This window comes from Macrobrachium rosenbergii, chromosome 55, assembly GCF_040412425.1.
Source record: "Macrobrachium rosenbergii isolate ZJJX-2024 chromosome 55, ASM4041242v1, whole genome shotgun sequence".
Lineage (NCBI taxonomy): Eukaryota > Metazoa > Arthropoda > Malacostraca > Decapoda > Palaemonidae > Macrobrachium > Macrobrachium rosenbergii.
The window spans coordinates 35,738,664-35,753,588 of record NC_089795.1 but is presented as its reverse complement, the minus strand read 5'-3'; the positions used below and the strand labels follow the sequence as shown (position 1 = coordinate 35,753,588).

At 36.7% G+C, this 14,925-nt stretch overlaps 1 protein-coding gene across 1 annotated transcript in view; it reads right to left on the bottom strand.

Moving 5' to 3' along the window:
* Nucleotides 1–244: 244 nt before the first annotated feature.
* LOC136835786 (F-BAR domain only protein 2) overlaps nucleotides 245–14,925 on the bottom strand; it is a 261,890-nt gene continuing 247,209 nt past the window's right edge. The window contains exons 24-26 of the mRNA XM_067099642.1: nucleotides 9,632–9,834; nucleotides 6,413–6,642; nucleotides 245–5,247 (exon numbers count right to left, since the gene is read on the bottom strand). Of these exons, the coding sequence (XP_066955743.1) occupies nucleotides 5,186–5,247; nucleotides 6,413–6,642; nucleotides 9,632–9,834 (495 nt within the window). The 3' untranslated portion in view covers nucleotides 245–5,185. The remainder of the gene's footprint in view (nucleotides 5,248–6,412; nucleotides 6,643–9,631; nucleotides 9,835–14,925) is intronic.

The following is a 14,925-nucleotide window of genomic DNA, read 5'->3' as shown; positions in this document are numbered from 1 at the left end:
TTACTATCTTGTGTGATTACTGCAGCATCATTATTTTGTTTTCAATTGTCCCTGGATCAGTGCTTTGTTTTGCATTTTCATTGTCATTAACAGTTTCATTATTTAATTAAATTTTAAGTGTTTACTTTTCAAAGCAATTTGTTGAACTTTTTTGTACTCCATAGAGAGAGTGAGCAGTCATATAATGCCATCTTTCAATGCATTAATATAAGTATTACTTTATCTACTTTTTTAATGTTTAAAATTTTACTCTGTTAATTTGGTTTCTGTTTCTTTTGAGGTGGATAGCTTGCTGTTTTGACTATTGATTTTAATTCTTTTAAAGAACTGTGTAATTACTCATAGCACTTTTACTAGTCAAGGATTCTGCCTCCCTGTCCTCAGTTCTGTATTCGCTACCAAATCCAGCTCTCCTCTATCTATTCCTCCAGTTGCTTCTTCTCTTTCCAAGACAAAACCTAGCGATTCAACCATGCAGGCTCTTCCAGCTCCAGTGATGGCAGAGGCTGGCATTCATTTCCCTATTTAGGTATTATTTTTGGTCTCAATGAGTAGAACAACCCTTTGTGAATTAATACCTGTGCCTGTAATAGATGCAAAAAATAAGGCCGTATGCTTACGAGTGTCATCATGCCTTGAGAAACTCCTCCTCCAGTCATCACAGGTGCCATCATGATTATAGTGATTTGTTTCTGAGTCATGAAAACTCTAAGAAGGATAGACCAATGAGTTCTTTGCCTGCAGATGAAGACTACAAATTGTTTTATGACAGCCTGTTGATTTGCCCTTGGCCTTTCTTTTAGCACTCATTCCTTCTGCACACAATGGAGTCTCCTATTAATCATCCAAAATTGGTACTTTTGGCTTTTAAACTAAAGTTAGGTAGGCACCACTCTCCTACAAGTATGCCTCTTCCAAGCTCTTCTGTACTCCAGGTACACTGCATACTCCTTCTAAGAGGGCTAGCTTTGACTCTTATTAGAATAAGGTCCTGGAAGTGAAAGACTCAGGTCAAAAACCTTCAGAAAACCTCTGCACCTGACATGATGAAGCTACCTTGTCATAGTGACAGAATTGGTCTGTGGAATATTTAATATGGAAATTACCTTCCTACCTAATTAAGGAGACTTCAGTGGCAGAACTACATCTAGATGTTGAGATTCTGTCTCAGAACTGCATCTGGATGATGACTCTGCCATAGGTTACAATCCATGGCAAAGTCAGTTTTAGTAATCTTGAAGGATGTGCAGCTTATCTGTTATTATTCACAGAGCAGAGGTTAAGGAAATTTTTTAACAGAATAAAAGTATATTCTCCACGAGCTCAGCCCTTTCTGCAGCAAAGGAAGTGATAAAGGGTGCTCAGACATCCTTCACTCCAGGCTCTGTTTTTTGGTCACTCTTAGCAATAAATATAAAAGATTTTGGGTCCTCAGTACTATCAGCACTTTTTCCTCTGAAAATTCCAGGCCAACCTGGATGGATCTTGTCATTAGGGATAACCTCAATGCAACATATTAGGCTCACATTATACCAACTGATGTATGATATACTAAAGAAGAGAGATACTATTTTCAAAGACTTGCCAAGACTGCTCTCTCTAGCAGACTTATGTGATTTAAGAACAACAAATAACTTGGATCAGTAGCTTTCCTGAATCTATTGTGAATGAAATGGGAGAAAAGTTGACCTCAATGGCTACAAGGGCAGTTACCTTTGGAGTGCGAGGCTCTCCTTCAATACTGAATCCACCCCGAGGTCTGTTCTGACTTGGAAGTCCCTTTAATTCTTCTCATGGTTCCCAGTGGTTTTTCAAAGTTGAAGGATTGTTCCATCAAAAGAGGGAAATTGTTCCAACAGTCTACAGGCACTAAAGGTAGGTGGAGCTGATGACTTTCTTCCCTTTGGACAGCACATCCTCAGGTGGGGCTCATCTCCATAGACACTGGACTCCTTGAAAGGACGTATGAGCTGCGCCATGGGTTGTTGATCTTCAGCGTTAGTATAATCTTTTTCTGAATAGACGTCCCCTTCTCCTTAACCAGTTTATTATGGGTCTCATGCTTAAAACACCAACAATTATTGGATACTGATGCAGAAGTAAAATCCATGGTGGTGAAAGATCCTGTTGAAATAGACCATACTTCTAATATTTCACAATTGTCTGGGGTCCTTTTTACCTAGATGTGGAAAGTGTATCAAAAGCAGACTTGGAGCAGATTATTCCAAGTCACAAGAACAGCAATTGCTATCCCCTGCACAGAGTCAGCAACTAAAAATTACCAAAGCAAAAGGCCCAAATTTGTTAGCTGATGTAATAAAAGCTATACTTAAACACAATGCCTCTATTACCAGTAATACCAGATTTTTTTCATTTTTCTGCACCATCAAAGTAAGTTTTATCTTCCTGAGGCAAAGGGATATAGAGTTGCTTCCTCTCATTTTCATTCAGCATTCAGCAAGGTATGGATTTGGATGATGATAGGTATCTCTGATCCACTTCAAGCTTTCAATCAGTCAGTTCCTAAACCATTTTATGGCTCTAGTCTCCTCAAAGCATGTGTAATTATCAGAAACAAGACTCATTCCAAGAATTGGTCTTCTTTTATTTTCAATTGCTCCACACTGTGGCTGAAATACATTAGTTCAAAAGTAATGATTTTACTGCAGCTCCCTCAGCTGCTACTAATGCTTCGCTCATCTGAGCAATGAGGGTTTATCTTAAAAAAAAAAGAAAAAAAAAAAACCTAGGAAGTTTTGTTATCTTCAAGGCTCACAGTAAGAAAAAGATCTCTAGCATCATGTTTATCAGAGTATATTTGGAGATTTCTGAGAAAGATTTATCCAGACTGAAGATTAAAACCCATGAAATTCAAGCCCTCTCTTTATCTCTGGCTTTCAAACATAATATGGAGCTTAGCCATTCTCTAGGAAGGGACATGGAGGTATCACTCAACCTTTAACGACTTTACTTAGATGTAACCCTTGAGCAATTAGATGTCTTCTCATTGGGTCTGATGGTTACAGTGGGGTGTTTTGCCAACAGGAAGGCAGTGTAACACATGGAATTGGATACCTGCATAAATAATCTTTGCACACTCGCTTGTACACAACATGCACCATAAATCCTCTCTACATTAACTGTAATACCTAAAACAATGTAAAGTGAAGGAAATTGTTAAACTATTTTAAGGCATGTGTCATAACAAAAACAAGTCTGTATACATTTAGTTTTAACAACCACCATGTCAGCAGCAATATAATTTTTTTTATAGTAGTATAGACTGCTTTTGTTAAACGACATGAAACAGAAAATTCATTCTCTAACTCTCCTTCAATGGAGATTTTAAGCAAATTTGTATATAAATGAACTTTTATCTAAGTTGCACTGAGCTCTGAATTTACTCTTCCATAAAAGTAATTGTAACTCTACATAAGTAGGAAGTAGTTGCAAGTCATGCTTACATAACAGTATGTTGTAAGCAAAATGGCAACAGTGACAGGTAGTAATGATGCTTTTAAGAAAGAAACTAAAATGTTATATTCTTGGTGTGGTTGGTGAGCAGTAAATTCAAGTTTTGTCATTTATATTTTCCTACAATTTTCAAATTTGTGAAAGTCAAGGGCCAACTATACTTATCAATGTTTTACATGCACAGCCTTCTAAGCATTTTTTGAGGCTTTTCATCTCCTCCACTCCACCTCTAGAGTTGGCCAGAGGATTTGGACTTTTTTGCCATTCCAGACAAATGTATATTTATGCTCTAAATGGCACCAAGAGGTAGTATGAAGCAGCATGTGTTTTTATGACGCAAAAAGTTTTTTTTGTAATATCCCATCAATTATAAACTGAGTGCCCTTCTTTCCCAACAACTGGGCCCTGATCTTCTGTAACACAGAAAGTGAGGGTGTAGCAGATGGATCTCACAAAGGCAAGCATGCACAGCAGGGATGTTTGTTGTTCTGGAAGGATCAGTTGGATGTAACTAAGAGTTTCAGTTTAAAGAAATTAGGCTGTATACGTACCCCATTATTATCCTGTAAACTTCCTATGAAATTTTCAGTTAACAATAAGAAATTATGCAATAAGTATCCCTGTAATAAACTGAGTTAACCTTAGTTTAGAAAAGAAAGTAGGTCCTGATGGTTTTTTAAAACTGTGTGCATTTCTAAGTAGCAACACTTAACTGTACGAGACAGTACCCTTGCTTCTGAACCATCAATATGTACCTTAAAACTACTTTTGGAAACATCAATAGGTACTCCTACGTTGAAAATTTAACAAGATGATAATCCCCAGTTAAATATTTCCCATTAAAATCTTGAGGTCCCCATAACTCATACTTTTACTAGTATGAATCTATGGCTGTTTTCATACTCAGTAAGATTATTCTACCATAAAAGAAGAAAATTTCACGATAACATCCAGATGAATACCATACGTAGATGAAAAAACTTTCAGTTCTAGAATTGCATAGGTGACATTCCAGCATAGTAGGGAGACCAAAAGATTTTTTTTTTGCCATTTCACAATAGTTTTAAACTTGCATTCTATGGCACTTACAGCTGCAACCATTTACATTTTTATTAACAGTAATTATATGACAAATAATATGAAATATAAGTGTTACAATAAAAGGTTATAGTATTACACGTTTTCTTTATCAAAATAATTTGTTCCTTATCATTTATACACATTCCACTATCTGCATGCAATTACCTCTGCATTTATCATTTCTTTTCAATTAATAAGTTGTCAGAATCCACTATATGGTGATGCTGATATGTTCCTAATCTATAATGCAAATACATTCAATAATACAGTATTTGGGATCTTTCACTTGCTTAACGCCACAGACAAAGCTTAGCTTTATGCAACTAAATATTCAATTTAAATTTTTTTTTATTTCCTGTCATACTTAAATCTTCCTGAACAACTCCGCTTTAATCATTAACCAAAGTAACTGCTAAAAACAAAGCATAAGAAGGCCAAAGTTTTATATCTATTTCTGGCTTCTTAAGCATCAATGATTCTCGAGTAATAATGAATTTGTTTTTCATAAATAGCAACATTTTTCAAAACATGCTTTGGTTCTGCGAACACTTCTCAAAATGTTAGCTCGCTTTGAGTAATACAATACTGTACATAACCTTAACTTAAAATTCACACTATAATAAGCCTAAGGCTAGCTTGGAATTGAACCATAACGTAGTCTTAATACAGCATCTGCATCACATATATATTTACCTGGAAATAAAGAAAGAACCAAGATAAAATAATTCAGCATCTGCATCACACGTATGCCAAATCTTTAAAGTGATTTGTATACAAACCTAAGCCTTTCACACAAGGAGTATCCTTCACTGCATGTGCTGGACTGGCTGTATACTGACAAAAAAGGGGGGTACCCAAGTGGAGATAGGGGAGAGAGGATGCTCAGTCTCTTTACTAAGAGAGACAGGTCCACTAACCATTTAGTGCACGATCAGTGAGGAGCCACCAGTGTCATATGAAGGCCCAGGGTGATGAATACCTTGTCTATCGCCTGGCAGAGGAGACTGAACATGGGAAAGATGTACACATGTCCACACTGCTCAACTAATGTTGGAATGCGTCCTTGCATACTGCCCATGGGTCTGGATTGGGAAGCAGAAGACAGGGAGCTTTCAATTCAGCCTAGTGGCAAACAGATAAATTATTAGTGGGCCCAAATACATCACCCTTGCAGCAGTGTTGTTCCTACTTACCTTCCATAGGGACAAAGGACCAACAAAGAAGAAAACAACAAAAAAACAAACCACAATTCCCACAGGCACACAGGGAATAATCATTTAACACAAATCAGCACTGAAAAGCACAAATAGCACCCAAAACACACACAAAAAAGACACAGAGCTTAACAGGTACTAAGTCAGCACAAAAACAATGAGAGTAACACAAGTTAACTCTACTGCAGCCAGAAAAAGAATGGGTTGGTGAGACTGGGCATCCTCTCCCGCACCTCCACTTGGGTACCCTCCTTGTTAGTCAGTACACAGTTCAGCGCATGCACCAAAGGATACTCCATATATGAAAAGCACAGGATTTGTATCCCCAATGGAGCAAATATATTTACTTCATGAGGCAACCATAGAATTAATCATATCTTCCTTTTACAAAAAGCAATAGTACAATCTTCGTCTCAAATGGCAAGATAAAATAGATTTCCAGGAAAATAAACTTCTAGCATATTTAAAATGTAATATAAGGAAAATAATATACTGTATATTTTTTATATAGGCATGTTCTCTTATAACTTACTGTCTCTCTGCTGACCTAAAAATTGAATTCTCTACCTGGAATTTAGTGGACTTTGAAGGGACAAGAGAGAATAACTCTTTAACTTGCAATTAAATTGATGATCAACTCTTACCTGAAACAAATCTCTTTTTAACAAGTGAAACTCTATAGCCAGAGCCAGAAAGTGCAAAATCTAAGCCTGACATAGTAGTTCCCTCACAATTGAATTGAGCAGAAACAGTTGCTGGTGTAGATGGACCTGCAGCTACCTCAAACTTTGCCCTTAGAGATCCTACACCTGCACTTGCTGAATGCTGTGACAATTCAGTCAGTTTCCAAACAGCACGCTGTTGGTCCTTGAGCCTGAAACAGTGTCATAAGAAGCTATCATCATATATATGTTACCATAGTTAAACTTTTTATTAATAATGTAAAACTTCTAGTTTGCAATAACAATAGTTATTGAAACATACAACTTTCAGTACAACATTAACAATAAAACTTTTAAGAGATTAATCTACCCAACTGCTGTTTTACAGTACTCATCATTTAAAAATTAATATCTAAAAGACCAATCTGCTGGGAGCAAGCAGATCTAAATCAAGGCTAGATTGTTCAAAAACTCTTGGCACTCATGAGTGAAGGTAAAACTGACAATGACTTTTGAGTGCACAGTAAGATCTGGAAAAAAAAAAAATAAACCTTAAAATGTGGTGCAGCTGGTCTGTTAACACCCTGGCATGTAGGCAAAGGATTCCATAAAGGCTAGGCTAGACTAAGCTACGAAGACTAGAAATTTACATTCAATATCTTAGGCATAGATCAGTATGTATGACATAAGTTTGGTATTCAACAGTATCTGTTATCAAATAATGGTAAAATTATGAACATTTTTCATATGGTAAAGAGATTGAAAAAACAAATGAGAGGTAATGTGAATACTGTATGAAATTTGCAATTACCAAGGCTTGAATAGGTAATAAAATCCAAAGCATTAATTAAAATGACAAATTTTGAAAGTAATTTGTATTTTTCATAATATACAAACCTGAGGTCTTTACATAGGAATTACCTTCAGCGTAAGCTGGAGCAGGCCATTAGACAAGGTTCTTCTGTAGTTAAACTACTGGAGGGAGGGGCGAGGGGTACCCTCACCACCTCCCTTCGCTGAGTCGGTCTTTACATAGGAAGACTCATTGACAGATGGGAGGATCTAAGTAAGCTTCATAACTGACTGGAGGTTTGCCTCACCTAGGACTTTTCCAGGTCACACAATGTCAAGCAAAGGAAGTGGTCTCATGCCTCTGATCAGGGGAACAATTGTGTGCTCAATTGTCAGATTTCCAGGTTTTTTGAAGTAATGGGTTTGGAAGCAACATTATTTCGAAAAAAGCTTGGAAGCACACTATGTTGGAGACAATAAAGCTAAAAATAAGTAATGGGTTAGTTTTATTGCCAATCCTTCTCCCCCCTTGCTAGAGAGAAGGTAGGACTTGCTCCTATGAGATCATATCAATGGAAAAAATAGAAAGGCTGACAACTCACCTGCATCTGTGTCCATCTAGCACATGACGGCTTGAAAACCTATCCTCTGCCCGCCAGAAGAGGAGAGGGACGAGAAATGGAAATACACGCTTGCTCTCACTTCTACAAACGTACACCTTAGACCGGATGCTACCTGTCCCACTATGGGGACTGGATGACCTACAAAACTTGTTAAGCAGCCACCACACGACCCAAGGAAAAAGTGTCCTAAGACCTATGGGGTAAAAGGAGGTGAATGTTGTCTGGCACAACCACACTCCTGCTCTCAGCACCTGATGTACCAACTAATTCTTCCTGAATGTGAGGGATGGAGCAATGTCCCTGACTTCGTGAGCTCTGGGCCAGAACGTACCCAAATACTCTTTGTTTGATGTGGAGCATGCCCGTTTAATAGTCTCATGAAGCCAGAAAGAGATTGTGCTCTTAGACACCTCTTTCTTGGTCTTGTCAGTGCTAACAAAAAGTAGCTGACACCCAGGCCTAAGCTGTCGAGCCCTCTTAAGGTAGCACCGCAGCACTCTAACTGGACAAAGTAACATCTCGTCTGGTTCATTTCCTACAAAGTCCTCCAGGGAGGGGATTGAGAAGGCCTCAAATCTAATGTCAGGGACTGATGGATTCTGAATCTTCGCTATGAATTCTGGGATAAATTTGAGCGAAAAAGATCCCCATCCCCTCAAGTGTTTAACATTACAAGAAAGACCATGGGGTTCACCTACTCTCTTTGCCGATACCAGGGCAAGCAGAAAAACAGTCTTAAGGGTCACACCCATGTCTGACGACTCTCGTAGAGGCTCGTAAGGGGCATGAGTAAAGCTTCGAAGGACAAGAGTCACATCCCACTCAGGAGGGCCTGAGTTTCCTGGGAGAGCAAGACTTTTCGAAGCTTCTCATCTGCATGGAGATCTCTCGTATGAGAAAGAGAGAGCAATGCCCTTCAGGTATAGGACTAGGCCCAGGACAGCTCTGTAGCCCTTGATTGCTGAAACGGAAAGATGCTTCTCTTGGTGAAGGAAGACGAGAAAGTCTGCTGCCTGCTGAATAGTAGCTCCGACTTGAGAGAAACCCCTTCCACAACACCAACCACAGAAGATGGCCCATTTCCCCTGGTAGATGTCTGCAAAGGATGTGCTAAAGCCATCCAAGAAATCATGAATACAAGTAGAACTGGACTTAAGACCAGGTAGTGGATTAAAAGCTGGAGTTTTACAGAGCACATAATATTCCTTACCACATATACTCATCATATCTAGCAAGATTTTTACACACAAAAAAATTAATGAAAGAGTTAAAATAAAATCACTTATGGACTAAACCTCTAGAAAATGAAGTGAACACTACTATTTGCAAATGATTCCCCATCCACCATAATGCCTGTTTTTATAATATTGGCAGAGATTGGCAGTCTCTCGCACTCTTGTTATGAAAGTCTTGAAATAGTAAAACCATGCATTACACCTAAATGCATGTTATCAACTTTCTCCAAGAAACAAACAGCCAGAAGGTGGCTCATGAAATAGGGAGGGGTTTGATCTCATCAACAGCTTATTTTCCGCATCATGTTATGGACAAAATTGAAAAAAGTGCAATAAAAGGAAGAATCTTCACTAAGACTCTATTACCTCTGAAAATTTATATTTATGACAGTAAGCTTAACAAAAACTGGTAGTGGAGCTTTCATCGAAAATCTGGATATAATACTCTAACCTAGTATAAACATGCAAAAGAGATAAAGCAATTTATGCAACTTATATATTACTGAAGCAAAAAACAAGGAAAACTATGACCTAAGACTTTGAACTCTTACCACTGGCCGGAGGGTTTGGACTGCATATTCTTAACAACACCATCCACAGGTACAGTGATGTTTACATTAAGCAATGCACAAGGAGTGGTAATAGCATAAGGGTTGTATTTGTAATCAATCCTCAAATCTGTATGGCCATCTTCACATTTCCAATAGGTCACTAACTGTAGTGGCGAAGACTGAGCACCATTCAGAGAAGATACCTGTTCATAAATGCAAAACATGGTACATTAACATCACTTCAAATACAATTCGAAGAATTTACTTACATTAACGAAACAATTTTCATGCCCCATAAAAAGACCATTGCCTGAGGTCTATTACTTCCATACTTCAGATGCAATAACATCCAAAACTTACTTATTGGCTACTAGTAATTCTGGTGATGTGAAAAACTGCACTTTCACCTAGGTTGCTTTGTTCTTAATGGACACAAACACATCAATTACATACAAATCTTTTATATAATTTACCAGAGCACAGATTTAAACTTTAAATCATGGATGTCTGCTGCAAATTTTCAAGACAAGCCTCACAAGAAGAAGAAGAAAAAAATACACTTTTTTTTTCCTTGGTGTAAATCTTAGTATGTTGTTAAAAATACACTTAAAATCCTTAAGAATACCAATGACTACTGCCTTCATTGTCTGATGATGAGGAAAGTAGTCCTAGCAATGTTCAAGAATTTTAAGTGCATTTTTAACAATACACCAAAATTTCCTCTCATTTCATTCTCATATTCCAGGAATGTGATTTTTCTCCATAGTCTTCAATAATGATGATAATAATAATAATAATAACAAACAACAAGGCCATTTGCTAAATAATGATCACTATCATATCTCAGACAATATGCAAGCTTCTTGCCAAATTTAATATTGAAATTACTTTACAAATGACTTTACACCTTGCAATGAAGCAGTATGTACAGTAGATAAAAAATATCTAATCCAACAACTAGAGAGCTGTACTGTACAATATAATTCTGACATAATAAAATACTACGATGAGATAAGTGGTCAAAGAAAGATCAAATAACAACTTTGGGTAAATGAAATAAAATATATAAGTATTTTATCATTTACTGGTTGACTGTATAGTGCTGGTTGCTTATTACGAGTATTAGGGAAAAACAGTGACCTGAGGATGATTAATATCCAGTGAAAAGTAAGAAAAGTAGGTTTAAAAGAAAGAAATGGGAGGTCTCACCTACAGTTTATATTAATGTCAACTGATGTTTTACAGCCTTATTCTGGTGTATAGAAATAAATATGAGGTCTGTAATTCATAAGAGGTATTTTTGTTTTAGCATAAGTTATATTGTGCAAAAATATTACAGTAAGTTAACTGTTCCTTGCCCAACTATGTCTGTAGATTAATATGGAGTTCTTTACCAAATCTTGGATACCACTAAGAATTATTAAGTAATTCAACTAGACCACTGAGCTAATTTATTAAGTTCTAACATGCTGGCCTGAAGGATGAAAATCATTATGGACAGAGTCAATGGACTACAATCTCAAGGGGGCAATCAGCAGAGAGAGAGAGAGAGAGAGAGAGAGAGAGAGAGAGAGAGAGAGAGAGAGAGAGAGAGAGAGAGAGAGAGAGAGAGAGAGAGAGAGAGAGAGAGAGAGAGAGAGAGAGAGAGAGAGAGAGAGAGAGAGAGAGAGAGAGAGAGAGAGAGGTCATAGGTCATAGGAAAAAGTGATAAAATAAATACATATGAAGATACAGAAAATGAACCCCAACACTCTTGAAATTCAGGAGACGTCAGCAGACAGCAGGAATGAATTTGCTCCTTGCTTAAATATTTGGAGATCAGAAGATTCCACAACTGCACTAGGTAAACTATTCCACATTTTAGTTGTAGCCGGGATAAAGCTCCTACCAAAACTAGCATTAAACCTGATGGTAGAAAATGACGTATTGTTTGCAGGAGCAGCCTGCCTGTATTGTAGGCAAAAACAGTTAGGTCAAGTAAAGAGAGTGCTGAGGATGTTGTAGTTGTAGTACACTTTATGCAACAAACAAATTTTATTTTTACGCCACAAGTCAAAACATTTTTCCAAGATACCAACTTTTGAGAAACTGAGGAAGAAATATTACATATATGCTTCTCAAAAGTCAATTTCTCATCAAAAGTTACACCTAATATCTAAAAAGAGTTGCAGACATTTAAAACTTTACCATTTACAAGTCAGCATGCAAAGGCAAAAGTGTTCTGGATTGATTAAGTTTTTTTACAGTTACATTTCATGTCCCAAAGTTACTACACTCATGAATTCATAAAGGAACAACAACTGGAAGAGTAGCACCATCAGCATAAGCAATCAGTTTGTCCTCCTAACCTTGCCACGTCACTAGTATAAACAATATATAGCAAAGGTCCGAGAAAACTACCATGAAGAACACATGAAAGGATATTACTAAAGCTACTAAATTGGCCATTAACACAGACTCTCTGGTTCTGCCTGTTAAAAGTCATTCAAAATAATAAAAGATCCACCAATTCTGATTAATCTCGACTTGTAGATAAGTGCTTCATGATTAATATGGTCAAAGACTGCACTAAAATCTGGACCAACCACACGTGCCTCTGCACTCTCATCCAGAGCCAGAGCAATCTGCAAGACGATAGATATTGATAGAGGTGTTAGGAAGGCAGTAATGAAACTGAGGCTAGAGCCCCTAATCAATACCGGCTGCTCTGCAGGGGTGGGCTCATACTGACATATGGTAAGAGTGATTAAGTTTATATCTTATGATTAAATTATAGCTTCCTACAAATTTTGAGTAAGTTAATTGAAATCATGGAGAATGACAAAATTTCCTTGACAGATTTGTTTCCAAAGCCATGTTTGTTGCCAATTATATTTGGGATATTCACCCCCAAAAATTTTTAACTTTTAAGTTTTATTCCATATTCTGTATATACGAGTATAAAGACTGGATCAAGTGAGCTATTTATCAGATCTCCAAGGATCAACTGAGTGACCACTTCTAAAAGGAGTCAGAATTGCATGAGTGTCTTTCCTTTTACTAATATGATGAATTCAGTACTTCAGCACTGGGTTTGATCCATTTCATTTTGCTAAGATCATATTCATTAGGCAGTTCTCGGGTTACGTCGTTCCGAATTTAACTAGCTTTTCAAATATATTCATAAAATATCACTTCTGGGTTACAGCAGATGTTCCAAGGTTACATTGTTGCCTTACGCCATGACGGAACAGTAAAAGTACATACAGCTACAATATGAAGTCAATATATTTAGGTTTTTGGATGCACACCACATCAAAATGCAAGTAAAATACTGTATAGTGCACCAAGAGGATTAAAGGTATGGCTTTCATTACTTTATTTTTAATTTTTATACAATTTTCTTGCAATGTTCCGGGTAAGTCATTTTCCGGGTTACAGCGCCGTATGTGAGGAATGGAACCCCAACATGCTAGGGACTTGGTCTAATACATTGTACCATTTAGTGATTACAATGGGTTATAGTCAATATACGAGTATGTTATGTAATGACTAATTGGAATAGTTGCACCTTTGACTGCCTTAATGGCTTCTTCATTTCCTTTAATGCCTACAATGGAAGGAACCCAACATATGTCATCATTTTTACCATCTCCACGTAATTTGGGAAGTGAAAATTTAATTTGTTGCGCAATTATATTTTTTAGATAATTTCCAATTGTTTCTGTACCACTTCTAGTTGCTAAAAATCACAAATTTCAGCAATGGTATATCACTAAAAACTTTAGTAGCTGATTCTCATGCACATAATTCTGACATACAGTATGGATTATAGGTCTACAGATGCAAATCCCAAACCTTCAGAGATTTGGACCCATCCTTGTTTATTGGACAGTGTTACCTTTAACTTCTTATATGCATGTTGTTTATGATGTTCTGGGATATATTTATAGTTTTAGACAAATATTCAAGTGTGTGCATCCACTTCTCATGCATAGTCCATGGAAGAGGTAGTTCTCCTATTGAAAGAAATTTTACATTTAAATTTTTTTTACTACAAGTCTCTTGACTCTAACTGGGAAAGTGGTAAGTGATCATATATATACTTTTGGACAAAGTTTTTCATTGGTGAATCACTTGCTTACAATTTTAGTGAAATAAATATTATCACTAAGTCACAAGAGATGCATTTGGGGAAGACTTAAAAGCTCCAGTGCATATCCTGAGTCCCTCATTATGAATTGGATCCAGACTTTTCAAGTTCTATTTGAGGATGAACTTTATATATGACATCCACAGTCTAGAACAGACATAGCCTCCCAACTTGTGTGAGATAATTCCTTTGTCACATTTAGTGCATTTTTATATTTGACTTTTATATAGGCTATATGGGCTTCCCAATTCAGGTGATTTAGCCTAAGAATTTTGCTGTATGACTTTGGTATATGATCATTTCTAATCTTCAGGTTGCTCTTCATTTTTTCTACTTTACATCTTTTCTAGTACAGAACCACTCTGGTTTTTCTATGAAGAGCAGGAAACCTACTGATAAGACCCATGTGTCTATTTTTACTATAGCACTGATATGTTCGGCATGTCTTATGTTTGATGCTGTGTAGTCCAGTATGTAGTAAAAACTGCCCATGTAAATATTAATCTTTATTCTAACTGGTAGTTGAATACTGATGTTAATTACTACCAATGTAAAGTGTGTTACTAAGCGCACTTCTCTGAGGAAGTACAATCAATTAGAACCTGAAAATTATGTCAGCAAGTTTTCACTGAAAACTGGAAAATGACAATTTATATTGTTTGCTCTTCCATAAAATTTTTTAGTGTCTCCATGTGGGACTATAGGGATTTTGTCTGTCAAATTCATCTATGGATGTGATCTTCTGGATGGAATGGTGAATCTGTAGTAGATCTTTTGTAATGTGACCCAAAACAAGTAGCTGTCAATATCTTTTTATGTACGTGCCATCTGTGCATGAATTTACAATTTTCCCCAACAATTGGCATAAGCAACTTGTTAGGGATATTAGATAATATTTTTTCCTGGTTTGGAAATGAGAATAATTATGGCATTAAGCCATCGTTCAGGGAAACACATTTCTGAGCCACAATTGATTGTAAAGTTATAAAATGTGCAGTGTAACTAAAGGTGTGTTTGATTTTATTTTACAAAAATGTTGGTCTACATTCTTGTTGCTGCTCAAATCAGCATATTTTCTCCCAATATATTGCTTATTTCTTGAGGGTCAAGAATTTTATCTTCATTTTTTACTACAGCAGGTCTTGGTGATTTGATAAATGTT